Consider the following 17,313-nt stretch of genomic DNA (forward strand, 5'->3'; position numbering starts at 1 on the left):
GAGGCCAGTGCCAGAGGACCTCAGGGTCCGCGAGGGTTCGTATTTTAAAATAATATCATTTAAATAAGAGGGCCCAAGACCATAAAAACATTTATAAACCATTAAAAGAACTTTAAAATCAATCCTGAAACGCACAGGGAGCCAATGCAGCGATTTTAAAACCGGTGTAATGTGTTCCCGCCCCCTGGTCCTCGTCAGAACTCGTGCCGCTGAGTTCTGTAGAAGTTGTAGATTTGAGATCGACTTTTTGGGTAAACCAGAGAGCAGGGCATTACAGTAATCTAAACGACTAAAAATAAAAGCATGCATTAGCACCTCTGTGCTGGCAAGAGAGAGGAACGGGCGGACTCTGGCAATGTTTTTGAGATGATAAAATCCTATTTTCACAATGTTTCTGATGTGAGGAGTAAAATTCAGCTCAGAGTCAAAAAGAACGCCCAGGTTTCTCACACACTGAGAAGATTTAAAATTCCTAAGTTTGGGTAAAATCATCTCTCTCTTGTCTTCAGGACCAATGATTAAAACTTCAGTTTTGTCCTGGTTGAGCTGCAAGAAGTTTTCTGCCATCCACAGCTTTATATCTAAAATGCAGTTTAAAAGAGTGCTGACAGGTTCAAGGTAATCAGGAGACACGGCGATGTAAAGCTGTGTATCATCAGCATAGCTGTGAAAGTCAACGCCGTGTCTCCTGATGACATCCCCAAGAGGCAACATATACAAGTTAAAAAGTATTGGACCCAAGATTGAACCCTGGGGAACCCCACAACCTATTTCATGGACTCCTGAGGAACGAGTATCCATACTTACAAAAAAGTCTCTATCTGTGAGATAGGAGTGAAACCAGTTAAGAGCAGTTCCTGAGAGGCCGACCCGACTCCTAAGTCTGTCAATTAAAATCTGGTGATCCACTGTATCAAAGGCGGCACTCAGATCCAGCAGCACCAGAACAGAAAGTTTCTGCGAGTCATAATTATGTCTGAGATCATTTAAAATTTTTAAAAGGGCCGTCTCAGTACTGTGATTTGTCCTAAAACCAGACTGACACTTTTCAAGAACATTATGTTCATTTAAAAAATCATGTAATTGAATAAAAACAAGTTTTTCAATAATTTTTCCTAAAAATGGTAGGTTGGATACAGGTCTGTAATTGTCCATGATCTTTGGGTCCAAGTTACTCTTCTTCAGAAGGGGCCTCACCACCGCCGTCTTACAGGCAGAGGCCTTGAATGCCTCACTGTAGGGTATTTCTAATGTGCATTTTTGGAAGATAATATAACACTAAATAAAAAATGGCACCAAGACAGTTGGCAGGAAATAAGCAAAGGAAGTAATTGAAGATAAAGCGTCTTTTATGACAAATAAAAAGACCAAAACAGTAAAGCGCCTGTGTCATCTGCCGCTCAGTCAGTGTGTGAGCGCAGGCTGGGAAGCAGGGCAAGCACGAGCTGCCGATGCCTTCCCTGTATATTTTTTAACGAAAGAAACGTAGAAATCTCACACATAAAAAACAGTCAATATAGAATAGACAAGTCTAAAAATTAATATTTAATCTTTTGTCAAAAACGTATATTCATTTTATTAAATTCATGCCCTCCCTGACTGCTTCAATCCCAACCTATCATGAACTGTTGTTAATCTTTTCCTGCTCTGCTGGATATTTGTTGAAGGAAATTAATAAACATTTTTAAAACCTTTCTGTTTCAAAATGCACCACATTTACTTTGATTTACCAAAACTTTCCAAAATAAAATTACTTTAAAATATAGTTACAAATATTGTCTTGGTTAGTTATATCGAGAAAAATTCCATAAATAAAATTAAATATAACAACAAAAATGTATCCAAGTTATTTAAAAAAATGTCACATGTAATAGCATTGTGCGGCCAGGATTTCACTCGCAAGAGGGAGTTGTGAGAAATATTTCAAATATCTCCTGTAAACCTTCTATGTTGCAAAATTTTCAGACTTTTAGTAAAATAAGAACTCAAGATTTTCTAATGTTCATCCACATGTTGAGTGAGATTAATGGCAGAAAAAATGGATCTCTGGCATCTCTCACAATGTGAGCACAACATTTCAGATTGTCTCAAATAGGCCCCCAATCTTTTGATTACCACTAAATTCTCTTACATTCCTTCAACGGTCTGATTCATAGGGACAAAATCCAAAATTTGAGACCTGTTGAGATGCCCGCAGAGACTGTATTTAGAGAAAATGTCAATATATTATTTTACTTGTCCTGTCCGGCAGCTGAGCAAACCGATAAGAGCTGAAGGCCCCTAGATTTTACTGGTAACCCTTGTGCTGTCCAAGGCACTTTAACATTGGGAGTGTGGTCATCTGGACCCCACAAGACAGTGTGTGGAACCTTTTTTAAATTTCTTATATTTTTGTGATCTTCACTGGTGATCCATGAATTACATGAAATCCTCTTCCCCTTTATCCACCTTTGTCATGGTAGAGAGAACACATCAATGTAAGGGTGGGGTCATCTGGGCCCCACAAGATGCCACAAGGGTTAAAATTAATCCTCTGACACACAAGGTGTATATTTGTATAAACCCCTTTTGTACTTGAGGCTAAACTTTATTTATATTAATTCTGTTTGTGTAGATTTCGTGTTAGTTTGTATGGAAAAAAGACGAGAGAAGGAGAGAGTGGGATCTTAGAGATGGGGGGAGGATAAGCATACAAAATAAAGGGGAAAAAATGAGAAAAAAAAAGTCAATGTTTAAACAAGTTCCCCAAAAATGCATTGCAAAAACTTTTAGCAAGTTTTTTTTCTAGTAAATTAAAGCAGGCCTGTAAATATATCCTTAACGTTAGTTTCACTCTGACTTCATGATCAGAGGTTATCTTTCAGAGAGGAAGCAGCAGAAAATTTGGTTTTACAGAAGCAGGAAGCAGTGAATAATAGAGGCCAAATACTGATAGTGTCTGTGTGACAAGTGGGTGCTCTGTCTCTCAATCACTCTGCCTTCAGTTTGTCTGATCATCTTAGATGCGCGGCTTAATTGTTGTGTAATCCAAAAATGAGTCAGTCAGCTGATGTCAAAACATTAGTTCCACCTCCCCCATTTTAGCACAGAGGAAGAAGATAATGGGGCGGGGGCGCTTGATACGTAACTGCACAACTAGTGTCCTGCTGCATGTTTAATGGGGACAAAGATATCCAAGCACTTTACAGAGCTGTCTCTTTTTTAAAGAAGTCAATTTATATTGTGTATTTAAACATGATGCCCTAATGGGAAAGAAAACGTCCAGGGTCTGTCTAGTTTTGCAATTAGCAATTGTTCACATTTTATGACTGATTCTATGTTTTTGTACAATTATTGGTGCAAAGCTAGTTGAGACAACTGTGTTGTTGTGATATTGGCAACAATGTTAAAACCACGAAACAAGTACAAATAAACCACACGTAAACCCGCACTTCATTTAATTGTTTAAACTTTGATAATAAGCATTGCGAGGGTGCTGACCTTGTTGCTGATGCAGTGTGATTTCTGCTCAGTGCTCTGACTGTCAAAATAAAGAAATTCAATTAAGCGCGGGTTAACGAGTTCTTAGAATAGAATAGAATAGAACCTGTCACCAGCTGCATACCCCAAAATATTTTCATAAACATTTCTCTTTAAAGGCTCACTGTCGACCTTGATGTTTAATGTGGGCCATCTGTATTTCCCGTACAGACTTCCCCAGTTTTGCCTGCAGACAGTAGTATCCACTCGTTAGGACAGTTTAAGGAATGAGGACCATTGCGTAGTTCTAAATCATCAATGTCTCAGTGAACAACTTTAATATTGTGCCATCAAACTACAAACACCCCTAGCTCTAACTAACTATGAGACATTCATTCACTTTACTTGGTTTTATGAGTGAACTCACATTCACTTCTGCAGGATCCTTAAGTTCAAGTAGGGACAAATCACAAAACACACTATCAAAGGTTGCAGTCTACTAAAAGCTTCATCTTCATCGTTTGGCCTTCAAATATAATTTGAAATACAAAAAGAGGAGTATTATCTTTAACCAAAAAAAAACAGGCATTAAAGAAGCTTTAATTGGAGCTTTACAGACTTGAGTCCTTCAGGATATAAAAAGTGAAAGGCTAATTGTGCCGTTTGCTTCAGGCTTGTTCTGTTTTTTTTATCAAGACTGCTAAGCCCTGAGAGCCATATCAGGCAAGAAATCTGATCTTGTTTGATGCACAGATCTGCTAAAACATTGACTTGTGACAAAAAATAATAAATACTTTGTTTATTTTGTGGACGTGAATTTAAATAAAAGCAGAGTTTAGTGTGTGTGGCTGCATGACTGATCCTGTCAGTGTAATTACTTTCGATTTATTTCCTTAAAATTTCCAACTAAAATGTCTTTAAATTCAAATATGTGTTTATTCTTTTATGATTTTGTTTCAACTTAGGTTTTCCGTTTGCATAATTGCCTCAAATATCTTGCAAGCATGCCAGTAAATATGGTTGTGTGTGTAATTTTAATATAAAAAACTTTCATCCTGGCAACACACAGTGTTAATGTTGTGTTTACCATTCAAAAGCTCATTTAAATAGTCTTTCTGTGCAAAGATGGAGCATTACGTCTACATAAATATGTGCTGTCAGCATCCACGCATATGTTCAGATGAGTTTTATCCATGCTCTTCCATGTCTCAGTTTATTTATTGCTCCCAAACTCACCAACACTCCCCGGGTTTTCACAAATATCTCATGAAAAATGTATTTGCTGTCAGGAAACCACCTTGTTTGCCACACAAGCCAGCTTGCACTATCCCTGCAAAGATGTGTGTCAGTGTGTTAGTGGGTTGTGAGTTTTTGCAATGTTAATCTGAGCACCCCAGTGGCTTTCTGACCTTCTGCGGGAGCAAGAAGCAACCAAAGTCCCACGCGCAGCCTCAACACTGATGCAGACTGACACGCCAAGGGCACACACGGGGCACTCAGCACAGACTGACGTTGACAGCGAGAGACGGGGATCAGTGGTGGTGTGTGTCTGCTCTCTGTTCTTTCCCTTCTTCACAAATTACTGGTGTTAACACACAGTTGTGTGTTGCTTTTTCAGTGCTGAGGCTCCTGAAGGAGGGGGCAGACTTCAACACCTCTATTTCCTCTGAGGGATCCCTGCTCCACCTGGTAAGATTCATGGCTTCCATGACTGAGATTTTACAGTTACTTACATTTTAGCCCAGAAGTAATCATCCTCCGTCTTAATTATTATAATTCTCCTGATCCCTCTGTGCACTTCAGTACAATAATTCCCTCCTGCAACATAGAGGTATTAAACCGGATCTTGTGGAGAGTTTATAGCCGGCAGAGCCTTTGAAAATACCACTGGCCGGGGTTCTAATCGGGTAATTTATTATGTCTTCTCTGCAGTGCGCCCGCCATGACAATGTGTTTGCAGCAGAGCTACTGATCGAGCGGGGCCTGAATGTCAACCGGCAGGATGAAGACCTTTGGACAGCTCTGCACGTCGCGTGTGCGTGTGACCATGCAGACACAGTGCTGCTGTTGTTGATGGTGAGAAACGGATGAACGCTTTTAATGAAGTCTTTCTCCAATGTTGCACAAAACAGACGTGCAGAACTAGGTTTGGTCTCTTGACGGTGTCCAAAAATCCCACATTCGATGAAAAAAGAACAGCTCCATCTTTGAAAGCAAGGACATTAATGAGCTGGAGATAAAAAAAAAAAAAAAAAGTATCAAATTTGTGGAGGGTACTGATTAGGTAAATGCAGTAGATGTGCCAGCTGCAGAGGAGGGTATGCACATCCACCCCAGCCACTCACTCAGGGATTTTGGTGCTGATTAGACCCAAGGAGGCAGGCTGCAATCTAGTCTTCTGCAGAATCTTGGACAGCTTGGTTGTGCTGATTAGGTCCTGAGCGATGCCTGTTTCCTGTCTGTGAGGCAGAAAATGGACCCTTCTGTGGGAAACATCTGAATATGTGAGCTGCTGCACAACTGATGAGTCCATGTTAGTGTTGAGTGTTTGTGCATTTAGCATGGATGCTGTCCTGAGTCGATACCTATGCGTGGGTGACTCATAGTCTCAGTGTTCTAAATGCTTTTTAATGTAGACTGTAATGCATTTTGTTGGATCATGCAATAATGATAAGGGATACTTCTCCATGGGGGACAGTAACTAAAGCTTTCCCATTCACTGAAGAGAAATCGTTTGTGAATAAATGAGTTCCCTTCTTCCAGCAGTTAGTAGAAAATAAAGAGGAAGTAAATTTCTAAGAAATCTTCACTTGTGATTTTGACTGAGAAACATTTTTAGTATAACAAGAATCTTTATTTTTACACTTAGGAAGTTCATTCTTGTGCTTATTTTGCAACCTTGTGCATTCCTCTGTGACAGCCTCCAATTCAAAGGTGACCATCCCTGTAAGACAACACCTTGAATGTGGTATTTGGATTTGCTTTTTTTAGTTTTTCACAAGCAGTTTCTTCTTTCCTGTCATTTCTCTGTAGTAAAAATATCTTCAATTAAGCCAACAATAGAGCAATATTATTTTTGTTTTATTTACTGTAACACCTAAAACAGCCAGCCAGTGTTTGATGCTTCTTCTTCCTGCCGCCACCTCATCATCGTCTTACATAGCGTTTCTCTATTAGTTTACATTTTAAAACTTAATGGAGGTCACTCTCATTGAGCTTCGTTTTGCCATCTCCATCGTTGATTGGTGCAGAGAGTAACACGTGCAAATCTTTTGTGTCCTCATCTGTTATCTCTTTTTCCATGTACCCCTTCATCTGCCTCTGTCCTTGATTTTCTCATTTCTGGTTTCTGCTCAGAGAAAGAGTTTTTTTGCTGACAGGGATGTTACTAATCTTGTCCTACAGGAAAACCGGAAGGTGGGGGTTTATTGATGAAAAGTGCATTGGTGCTCCATCTAGATTAGCGGTTATATTAATTCTCTTATCTGCAGCGACCAAACAGCAGACGAAGGAAACACTTCCAAACATCATCATGCTCTCTTTCTTTTCCAAACACATTTAAATCTGTTTTTTTCTCCAGTTTTGGTTAATGATTGCCATTAAGGTCCACACTGGAATTAAGGAGTCATTCAGAAGAGCAGTTTAGAATAGAGACTTGAATACTGATGAAAGGTTCACATTTCCATAAGTGACCGAATCCCCATGATGTCAGAGAAAATCCTGATTTAAAATCATGGTCGCTCATCTAAAATTAACCGGATTCATTAAATGTATATATATATAGTGAAAGTTCATTTGGATTTTCTCATTTCTGGTCCAATAAAACTGCAGGAAAAAAGATCTATGAGGGTAATAAGTGTTAATCTCACTCTTTGTTTCATTTTGCTTCCTACCTGAGGTTTTACCCCTGAGAGGAATTCCTGAAAAATATGAAGACTTTCCTTTTTTTTCATCCTTTTTTTTTTTACTTTCTGTCTCTCTACCTGTATTTTATGTCTTTGTAAATAATTTTTAGGACTTTTTTAGTTCAGAACTAGAAATATTAAATATTAAACTTCTGAACTCTAGTTAAATTATAAACTTTGGCAGACTGACTGCTCTGAACAGTAGTTAATTCAATATTCATAAATTACTTTTTGTTTCACAAAAATGATGAGGACTCACTGAGTCTTCCCTGCTCCCCCGTTTCATGTTTTTTTTTAGATAAAAACCCAAATTTCTGCTGAACTGAATTGATTCTTTTTTTCAAAAAAAGCATTCACATAATGAGTGTACAATGCAATCTTTTTTTTTGTGCTGACCTACCCACTTTTGTTCCTCTGCCGCCTTAAAGACTCATCCATCATGAATCCGTCTGCTTAAAGCAAAACCCTCATTTCGAGTCCCAAGTCCCTCTTATCAATCCTCACGCAGCAGTGATCATTGCACCAGCTTCCCATTTATGGTTTAATATGAAATAACCTTTTATAAGGTATACATTCTTTTAATAGCCGCTTATAGATGATTTTTCTTGAGCCAAAGAAGGAAAATAAAAGAAATGTAACGAGAAAGCAGGAAGTGTCTGTCAATAAAGCAGAGATTGCCAACAATTCTCTCTGCAGGTACAGTGGCTCATTAATTTTTACAAATAATTAAAGCAGCAAAGGGGAGTAATCAATAGTAACATTCGGTTTTATGGGCTCTCTGGAAATTATGGGGACTGGAAAGCCAACAAACCTTCAAGTGGTTTTTCTGTGGTTGGATTCATTTGGCAGATAAGACCACTGAGCGACATAAAAGCCAGACAGCGGCTGGAAGACAAGAGAAATGGATGTTTTCTTTGTTTCGATGACAGCTCAATGAGTCCATTCTTTCACTTCTGCTTATTTCAGTAGTTGTCATTTGAACAGAGGAAAGGCCAGTTCCTTTACACATACTGAAACCAATTTTGTTCTCCAAGAATTCCAGTAGGAAAATTATCTGATAAAATAAAAATTAATGAATAAAAAAGGAGAAAAACCAGAAAAATGGTTTACATTTTTTTATTACTTTACATAAAAAAACCTAAAGTAAAAAAAAAAAACAACACAAGAAAAAAATACAAAAAGGTTTGCACACCCTTAATGTAACTCTAGTAGTATCATCTGAAGCTTGTTTACAAATGTAACACTAACCATTAGTGGCAGAAATGTACACCTGAATCGATGAATGTATATGAGAACTGGATTGAGTGACCCAGGGCCTCTCAATTTCCAAACAGGAAGTACCTGTTGGCTCCAAAAAATCCCATAGACTTCCATTGAGAAATAAACAGCTATTATTCAGTCATTCTATTTGTCAGAAGAACCATTTGTTGCTCTACTACATTTTATAACATGTCCTTGGTAATCCTGTTTTTTTTTTTCTTTTTTTTCTGTAGTGCAAGTTATTCATGTTATAAACTGGCCAATCAGGTGCCTTAATAGAAGTAGGTTTGATTGACAGATTCTCCCTAACCTGCTTTTAAGATAGGGGTGTGGCCTTTTAACGAGCTCTTATCTGATTGCCAAAAAGTGTTGCTGTAGAATTGTTGACTTAGACCAACTTGAACCAATTACTGCTTCTTGACAACGTCTGGCATGGTGGCGTCCATATCACACACAAAAAAAAAAAAATGGTGACTGACTTGAATTCAGTTCGTTGGAGCCAGAAGTAAACCATTTTCCAAGGGGGACGTCACAGTTCTCCTACTCAGTCAATGACCAGTAAAAAAGCTGATGTTAATTATAGTAAACATTTTTGAAAACAGTCACAGGTCTGTGTTCCCCTGTAAGAAATCTCTGCTGTGTGTGCTCTGCAAATGTGCAGGAAATCTTTGTCATGCGTAGGTCAAATATCAAATTCTGGGATCGATCGCAGTAACAAACAAACCGCAGACTTCCTGCCTGAAGTGAAATCAGCAGAATATGACTCCACCAGAAGTTTGAAGACTAAAAGGACTTTTATCGTCCACCTTTTGTCATTAGCTTCTTGTTTTTTGTTAGTTTGTTTTAGTAGGGCAATACTCATATTTTAATACTACCTCCAAGCAAATATTGGTTTAACTAGGTGACATTATTGTAAGATTTGGTTGACTCTGAAATTGGAATAAGAAACCAAACCCAAAAGATGAGAAAGTGGCCCTCTGGACTGCTCTGGACCATCCTGCATGAATATTACTCTAGTTAGCACACATTATAGAAGTAGCAAAGACCCCTGTACACCATGGGTCATTAAAAAATTATAGTGTTTAAAATCATGGCAGCATTAGTTGTTAAAGGGATCAGGGGAAAGACTCCTTACACTATCTCACACAGTAGCGTAGGCCTGCTTCTGCTCCAGTCCCAGCAGACTCCTGCTGAGTAAGCACGCATTTGTCTCTGTCACATGCACTCACTAACCCAGACAATCCCAGGTTACGGTAACCTGTGCCCTCCCTCCTCCCTCTGGATATTAATTATTAAGACTGTTCTGTCTGCACATTTGTTCAGGTAAATGTCGCAAAAGGGGAACCAAGATAATCAGACTCACTTAATCATGGATCACCTTTAATAAATGGCCTGAACTAAAACCATTTGTTTCTGTCTTCTACCTTTTTTTCTGACCTGCAAGGCTGGGGCCAACATTCTGCTGCAGGACGTCAATGGAAACATTCCTCTGGATTATGCCTCCGAGGGGACAGAGACCAGATACATCCTCCAAAAATATTTGGAAGAAAATGGTAAATTTATGTTTCTAACTGTAGTCTTTTCCTCATTTATCAAGACGGCCTTTTTCTCACACTGGGTGTTACTCTTCTGTGTTTCTTCAGATGCTCTATTGTTTTAGTCTATGAAGCACTGAGATGATGTGAAGTATGAGGGAGAAGCACCCTCCTCCCAAACCTTAATGATGTGGCAGCTGTTTTTCAAAGATAAAATAAAAAAGTCGATCGGAGAATGAATGAAACAAATAAAGGAGAGAAACAGGAAATGTTTCAGAGAAGGAGCAGAAAAAGGTGACAGATGAACCAACGTGGATGAGGTTGTCCCTCATCGCTGCGTGGTTTGGCCACCCAAATGTCCACTTCAGAATGAGAACAGCTAACTTATCAAGCGTAACCGCTGCCTGAACATACAAACAGACCCAGTAAAACACGTTTTTCCCTTCTTTCCAACAGCTGTTTTATATTCTCCGAGGCCAGCCTCACAACATTTTGACATCATGAAACATATTCACTCACGCTCACTTAGCCTCCGTGCCATGGTTTAAGCATGGCTGCAGGCTGAATATAAAGTTTGCTTTGGGAAAACAGACTTTCTATTCCCGATGGCAAAAATTGTGGTTTTCCTTTAGTCACACTTTAGTCTTATATAAGAAACAGTTTTAAGATGGTAAGGATTGTTTATTTCTTTATTTCAAAAAGGAGAGATTTTAGGAATGCCAGTAAAGATTTATTTGTGTTACAGAAAAATGTAAGTGTAAAATGTACATATTCTTTGGCGGTTAGGCTCTGGACTGATGACGTCTTGCATGCTTGGGATTAACTCGGACAATGGGTGAATAAACCCCAGAGTCGAGACGCATGTGGCGTTTAGACGCCAGACGGCGAACCATCTAGGATGCTGAGAGAGATGGCCATTCATGAAGACAAAACATGATTGTGATTGGCGGAGAAGAAATGTGTGCTATTCAGCTTTTGGTTCAAAGTGAACGCCTTACTGATAATGGTGTGTAGGATGCATTTACTGTATATTAGAACTGGAGTGAGTGAGTGTGACGTCACCCATTGATAATGGTTTCACCTTCCACTCCAAACAAGACAAAGCAATACAGTCACCATTTATTGCGACACGGATGCTGCTATGTTTTTGAACCAGTGAACATCAGTAAAAAATGATCCAAGTTGGTCTGTGTCAACATTTTTATGGCAACCACTATCACCAATCAGGAGTGAGCTTGTTGGAAGACCACACCCCAACTACTTGAGAATCTGTCAATGAAGCATTTCAAAAGTTTGACATTAGACCACCTACTTTTACTGAGGCATCTGATTGGCCTCTATAAAAATTGCCCTATATAACTTGCAATACAGAAAAAAAAAATCAACAAAAAATGGGATTAGCAAGAAGGTATAAGAGAAATAATGATTTTTCTTACAAAAAGAATGACTACCTGCTGTTTTTTTCTCAGTAGGAATCTCTAGGATTTTGGCTTTTGGAACAAGTGCGTACTTTTTGTTTGGAATGCAAGGAGAGAAAGGTCACTCAGTCCAGTTCTCATATACAGTCAATGGTAGGGTGACGTAACAGCCCAGCAAACTTGGAAGTGAAGTTTTGAATCTGTTTTGAATTTGCGCCAAAGTTTCACTTCAATCTTCATTCTTTTATTTGGACAACAATGTCCGGTTTCACAAGAAAGATCCCTTATCTGTAGTGCATTTGTGGGGAATAAAATACTATAAATGTCCCCACTGGCTGTTTACTTGCACATTGATTGAATGATAGGTTTACGACTTGACTTTAACTTGTACTAAAGTTGAAGCCTTACGTAGATTTGTGAAAGGTGACTTGTGATCATTTCTGCCTGTCTGTTAGTAGTACAGATAAACTTTCCGCCTTTTATTTTGGTAGACTTTGGCTCATCTTCATTTGTGTCCAATGCTTGACCACTCTGAGGCTCTACATGCTTCAAGACAAATCGATTGTCTGATTAAACCAATTTGTTTGAAAACATCCCATTAATTATTGCAGAGAAGCTTATCTGAGTGATTTATAGACTGATTGATAATCCATTTAGACTATTACTGAAAGCAGAAAAGGGTTCACTGTGTGCATGTGATCATGGAGAAGTGCATTGATGTTTTCAGTGTGGAACACGCTGTCTGCATCCTGGAGAACCAGTTTTGAATTGTTCAGTTCAGAAAAAAAAATGTTTTCTTTCTGCTTTAAATTTTTGTTGGGAGCCACCACTAAAGCTGAAAAAATGGCTCAGAGATCCTGACATTAAACGTGTCGCGTTTGTGTTTTTAGGTGTAGATGTGACTTCATTGCACACCATGAAGACACAGAGGCCCAACACCATGTTGGCTGATGTGAAACAGCTTGTAGCCTCTGGGGGGAGCTTGAATTTGCCCAATGAGGAGGGGGTCACATTGGTAAGTAAAGTCTCTTAGGACAAATGATTTTCTTGATTTCACCCGTTCCTCAGACTTGTCCCTCCTTATTTCTTTCCGTGAAGCTCCACATTGCGTGCGCCAGCGGTTACCGGGAGGTGGTGTCTGTGTTACTGAAGAACGGAGCGGACCCTCATCCTGCTGACTGCAACTTTTGGACCCCCCTCCATTTGGCGGCTAGATTTGGACAGGTAAGCTGCACAAATTTGTCCAAAGTTTGATGTTGATTCCGTGAACTGGAGAGCATGAAGGAAATAATGATGAAATTTTCATAATCGATCGGAACCAGTGAAAGCGCTGGAGCAGAGCAGCACCGTAATCAGTTGAATCATGTTGGGTTAGCAGTTCTGTGGTTTCTCTTGGAGGACAGAAGATGATTTCGAGATGAGCTGTTTCTGCAGGATGGGAGATGGTTTGAGCAGCTTCCAGCCCAGAAGGGAGGAGAGTAATCGCTTTCACACATTGCTGACCTAACCAGATATTTAATTGCCCTTTGGGTTGTGTGCTCGACTGCTGACAAAGAAAATTTATTCACTTGGTATTTGAAGTAAGTCTCCATTTCATTGGTTTTTCTGTGCTGCTGGCCTTTTTTTTATACAGATGAAAAGATTATAAATCTTTCATTCTTAGTCACTTTACACCCAATTAATTTTATATTTTGTGCATTTTCTTTTGTCTTGTTTTACAATCAGTTCTTTTACATTATTCTTCACACTTTAAGCCCTAAAGATGAAAATCTGAAAAGCTATAATAAACATTTAGGTACTGTTTTTCTATATTTTTTAGACCAGTTCTGATTAGTTTATTTATGAAACACCAGTTTACCACTGGCACTGTCTCAAGGGCAACATCAAAACAGGCTTAATGCAGAAAATATTTACAAAACCAAATTGTTTTTACTTTGTTTTAATAATAATCAATAATAATAGATTTATAGACTATAATCCCTAATCTTGAGAGAATCAAAAGGTCTGAGAAGGCAAGAATGGGAGAAATAAACACAAAGACACTTGAACGTCGATTATAAGACAAATGAGGTAATTTAGTAACTGCAGCAAATAGAGAACAGGAAGTGGATAAACACAACATTACAAGCATATTTTAAGAAAACGAAAGAGATGTTAGTGACTGCAACATAAAGAACATGAGGAAGATGGACCAACTTGAAATCCTGGTAAGAAAGGTCCATGGAAAAAGACGATAGTAACAGTTTCATAGTTTTATGCACTGCAGTGTAGGGATGCAAGGTTTACCTTTCTTGGGTCTCACCTCAATTTTTGGGTCACAATCTTGTTTCCATTCAATACAAGATTAGTTTTATTACAAAACAACAAAAAACTAAAAATTCAGAAAGATAATTGGCTAATAAGCAAGAAACAACAAAGACAAACCTCAGTTGGTTTATACTAAGCCTGGTGTAATGGAAACAACACACATTTGACACTTTCCACGTAAACATATGCAAACGTGTGCAGTACGGATGCAACGATTCATTTTCTCCATGATGCAGTTCAATTGTGTAACATAAGGTTCAGTTTTAACCATTAACTGTATATGAGAACTGGACTGAGTGACTCCTCCCACCTCAATTTCTAAACAGGAAGTACCCACTGGCTCCAATAAGCTGAAATTCCACAGACTTTCTATTGAGAAATAAACAGCTATTACTCAATCATTCTTTTTATCCGAATAACCATTCTTGCTCTGCTGCCTTTTTTTTAACATGTTCTTAATTTTACTATTTTTGTTTTATTTTCATTAATTATTATCTGTAGTGAAAGTTATTCAAGTTATAAACTGGCCAATCAAATGCCTCAATAAAAGTATGTGAAGCTTGCTGGTCCCCACATCCAACGTGCAAAACGTTTTAAAGATTTGATGTAGCCCGCGTTTAAGTGGTAGGGTGTAAACTTCTAGCAAGCTCACTCCTGTTTGGTGAGAGTAGTCCCCATAGAAATGTTGACTCAGACCAACTTGGACTAATCACTGCTTCTTGACGTCGCCTGGGTCCAATATAGCTGCGTCTGTATCGCAACGACATTGACCTCATTCTGTTAAAGCCAGAAGTTAGCCATTTTCTTTGGGAGACATCTCACTCACTTGGTCCAGTTCTCATAAACAGTCAATGGTTTTAAACTGAGAATTATGGCATACCTACTGCAGAGATGTATACATGTTTACTTGCAAGACATTGTTTTGGCGTATTTTATTAGAAGTTTGTTGTAAATTATGAATCTATTTTCCCTCCACTTCAACTTCTTTTGCTGCAAGAAGCAGAACTGAAATGTCTGTGCTTTTTTTCTCATTTTACTTTCATTTTGTTTTTTTATTTTGCCATTTATTACAACTTTATCATAAGTTTTTGCCATTTCTGCATGGATGTCATTTGTTTTTATGTATTTCTGTGTCATCGGCAGACAGGACGACGAGGGAACTGGTCGAGTTTTTCTTGCATAACAAAATCATCTCAGCAGTTTGTGTTCTGCTGCATATATTCCTGCAAACGTGGACACTACATACACTTTCTGAACCTTCTTAACGTTTGCCTTCCCTGGCCCACTTCTTTAAAGTAGCCTCGCTGATGGATAACCAACATAAGATGTTTTTGTAGACTTGTGCATCTGTTGAACCATGCAAATCCCCTTTTTCGGTTTGAAAATCTGAGTCTGGAGCCAAGCGTTTCATGGAAATGTCTGCCAAAAACTGCAGCCCCGGCTGCAACACTAAACCCAAAGCCCTTTCGCTGGGTCGGGGGCAGAAAAGGAGGACCCTTTATGAAGATGGATGACCTTATTACTGCAGCTAATTAAGCTGCTCTCTCTTGGAGCAGAGATAAGTGTAACCATTCCTCTCTGCTCACTTTATTCAGTCATGGATTACTAAATGATGTTCTCATGGAAGAAGGATTTTAAAATGGTTCTATGTTGGGTTTTATGACATGATTTTTTTTAAATAATGTTTTTTTTAAGTCAAAGCTGTAGAAATAAACCAAAAGCCAGATTTGTTCAATGGCATTTTCTACATTTACATTTACAATCAGTTCTTTTACATTATTCTTCACACTTTAAGCCCTAAAGATGAAAATCTGAAAAGCTATAATAAACATTTAGGTACTGTTTTTCTATATTTTTTAGACCAGTTCTGATTAGTTTATTTATGAAGCACCAGTTTACCACTGGTACTGTCTCAAGGGCAACATCAAAACAGGCTTAATGCAGAATATTTTTAAAAAACCAAATTGTTTTTACTTTGTTTTAATAATAATCAATAATAATAGATTTATAGACTATAATCCCTAATCTTGAGAGAATCAAAAGGTCTGAGAAGGCAAGAATGGGAGAAATAAACACAAAGACACTTGAACGTCGATTAAAAGACAAATGAGGTAATTTAGTAACTGCAGCAGTGACAGAACAGGAAGTGGATAAACACAACATTGAAAAATATAGAATTAAGATCAAGATCAAATTAAAAATGCAAACAGGACTCTTAGTCTTTTCCTCTCCATTTCACAAATGAGCATCAATCCTGTTCATGTATTTCTCCTTGTCTTTCCCTGATCTTTTTTTAAACTTTGACCCTGTAATGGGTTCAGACCTCAACAGGTTGTTGGCATTTATAGGGCAAGAATTTGCAGCTTGGCTGAGGACGTGCCGTGGGCTTGTAACTGAACAGCTGCTGGCGTGGGTCAGTGCCAGACCACTGATTATGCAGAGTCATTCTGTACTTCACATTAGAGTAGAGTAATCCGTTAATCTCTCTTGCAGAAAAGGTAGAAATGTTGCTATTAAGAAACTTTTGCAATAGATTACATTTGTTTTTCTTGTGACTTTACTTAGGATTGTTAGTAATACACTTTAGGCTGATGAGGGAGTATGAAGGTTTTAGTGCTTACTCAGATCAAATCCACATTCTATTTTCTAAATGTATATTCAAAAGAATAACATCCACAAAAAGCTATAATTGAAATTCTCATTAATTATCCTTTAAAGCTCTCTATTATTTTCATTGGTGCATGGCATCGAGGATGCACTGAAAGCGGAATCTAAACACCAGAAACAATGAAAAGATAATAGAAGGTCAAATAAATTTGATAGAACTTTTTTTTTTTGGTGATAAAGCTAAGATTTTATATTAAAAACCACAGTTGGTCATAATTTACAGAAAATTAAATCAAACAACTGACTTTTAAGGTATTTGATCCTAAAAAATCTTGTGCTTTGCTCTTACATTTCCTAAATTACACCTTTGAATGCATTACGTACAATAAAGTTTGATAAAACTTCCCATTATTTTGGCTTCACATCTTGTCAAAAAAACATAGTTGATCTCAGCAACTATGAGGGGCTTATGGTTGAGGCCTCAGCAATGAGCCACTGGTCCCGCCCCACAACTCAGAGGGGAATTTATTGCCGCTCTGCAGAAACTCTGTCCTAGAAAACGACATAGGTTTTTGGGATTTTGGCTTAAAATCAGCATAATCATTATCAAAAGACTACTCTGAGTCCTTTGAAAATAGATGAAACACTAGGAAACTGGCACTGCTTGTAACAGGCATATTTATTTATGACTTTTTCTTCTTTTCTCTTTTCTATTTTTTTCTTCTCAAATGCATTTTTCTGTCACATTTCTAAAGGACTGCAACGCTTTGAGCCCTGTTCAGGGGTAAAGAGAAGTTTTTTCCTGACTAAACTAGTGTTAGT

The 17,313-nt window shown here is 38.2% G+C and overlaps 1 protein-coding gene across 4 annotated transcripts in view; it reads left to right on the forward strand.

Annotated features, from left to right (window-relative positions):
* The window catches only part of myo16 (myosin XVI), a 101,687-nt gene that overhangs the window by 22,167 nt on the left and 62,207 nt on the right, over nt 1–17,313 (forward strand). For all 4 annotated transcript variants that reach the window (XR_002292838.2, XR_002292839.2, XM_020713268.2 and 1 more), the window contains exons 3-7: nt 5,078–5,148; nt 5,392–5,535; nt 10,069–10,177; nt 12,468–12,592; nt 12,676–12,801. Coding sequence is in view for 2 of the 4 variants with exons in the window: in XM_020713268.2 (XP_020568927.1) it covers nt 5,078–5,148; nt 5,392–5,535; nt 10,069–10,177; nt 12,468–12,592; nt 12,676–12,801 (575 nt within the window). In the remaining 2 variants the exon portion in view is untranslated. The remainder of the gene's footprint in view (nt 1–5,077; nt 5,149–5,391; nt 5,536–10,068; nt 10,178–12,467; nt 12,593–12,675; nt 12,802–17,313) is intronic.

Source organism: Oryzias latipes, chromosome 21 (genome assembly GCF_002234675.1).
Source record: "Oryzias latipes chromosome 21, ASM223467v1".
Taxonomy (NCBI): domain Eukaryota; kingdom Metazoa; phylum Chordata; class Actinopteri; order Beloniformes; family Adrianichthyidae; genus Oryzias; species Oryzias latipes.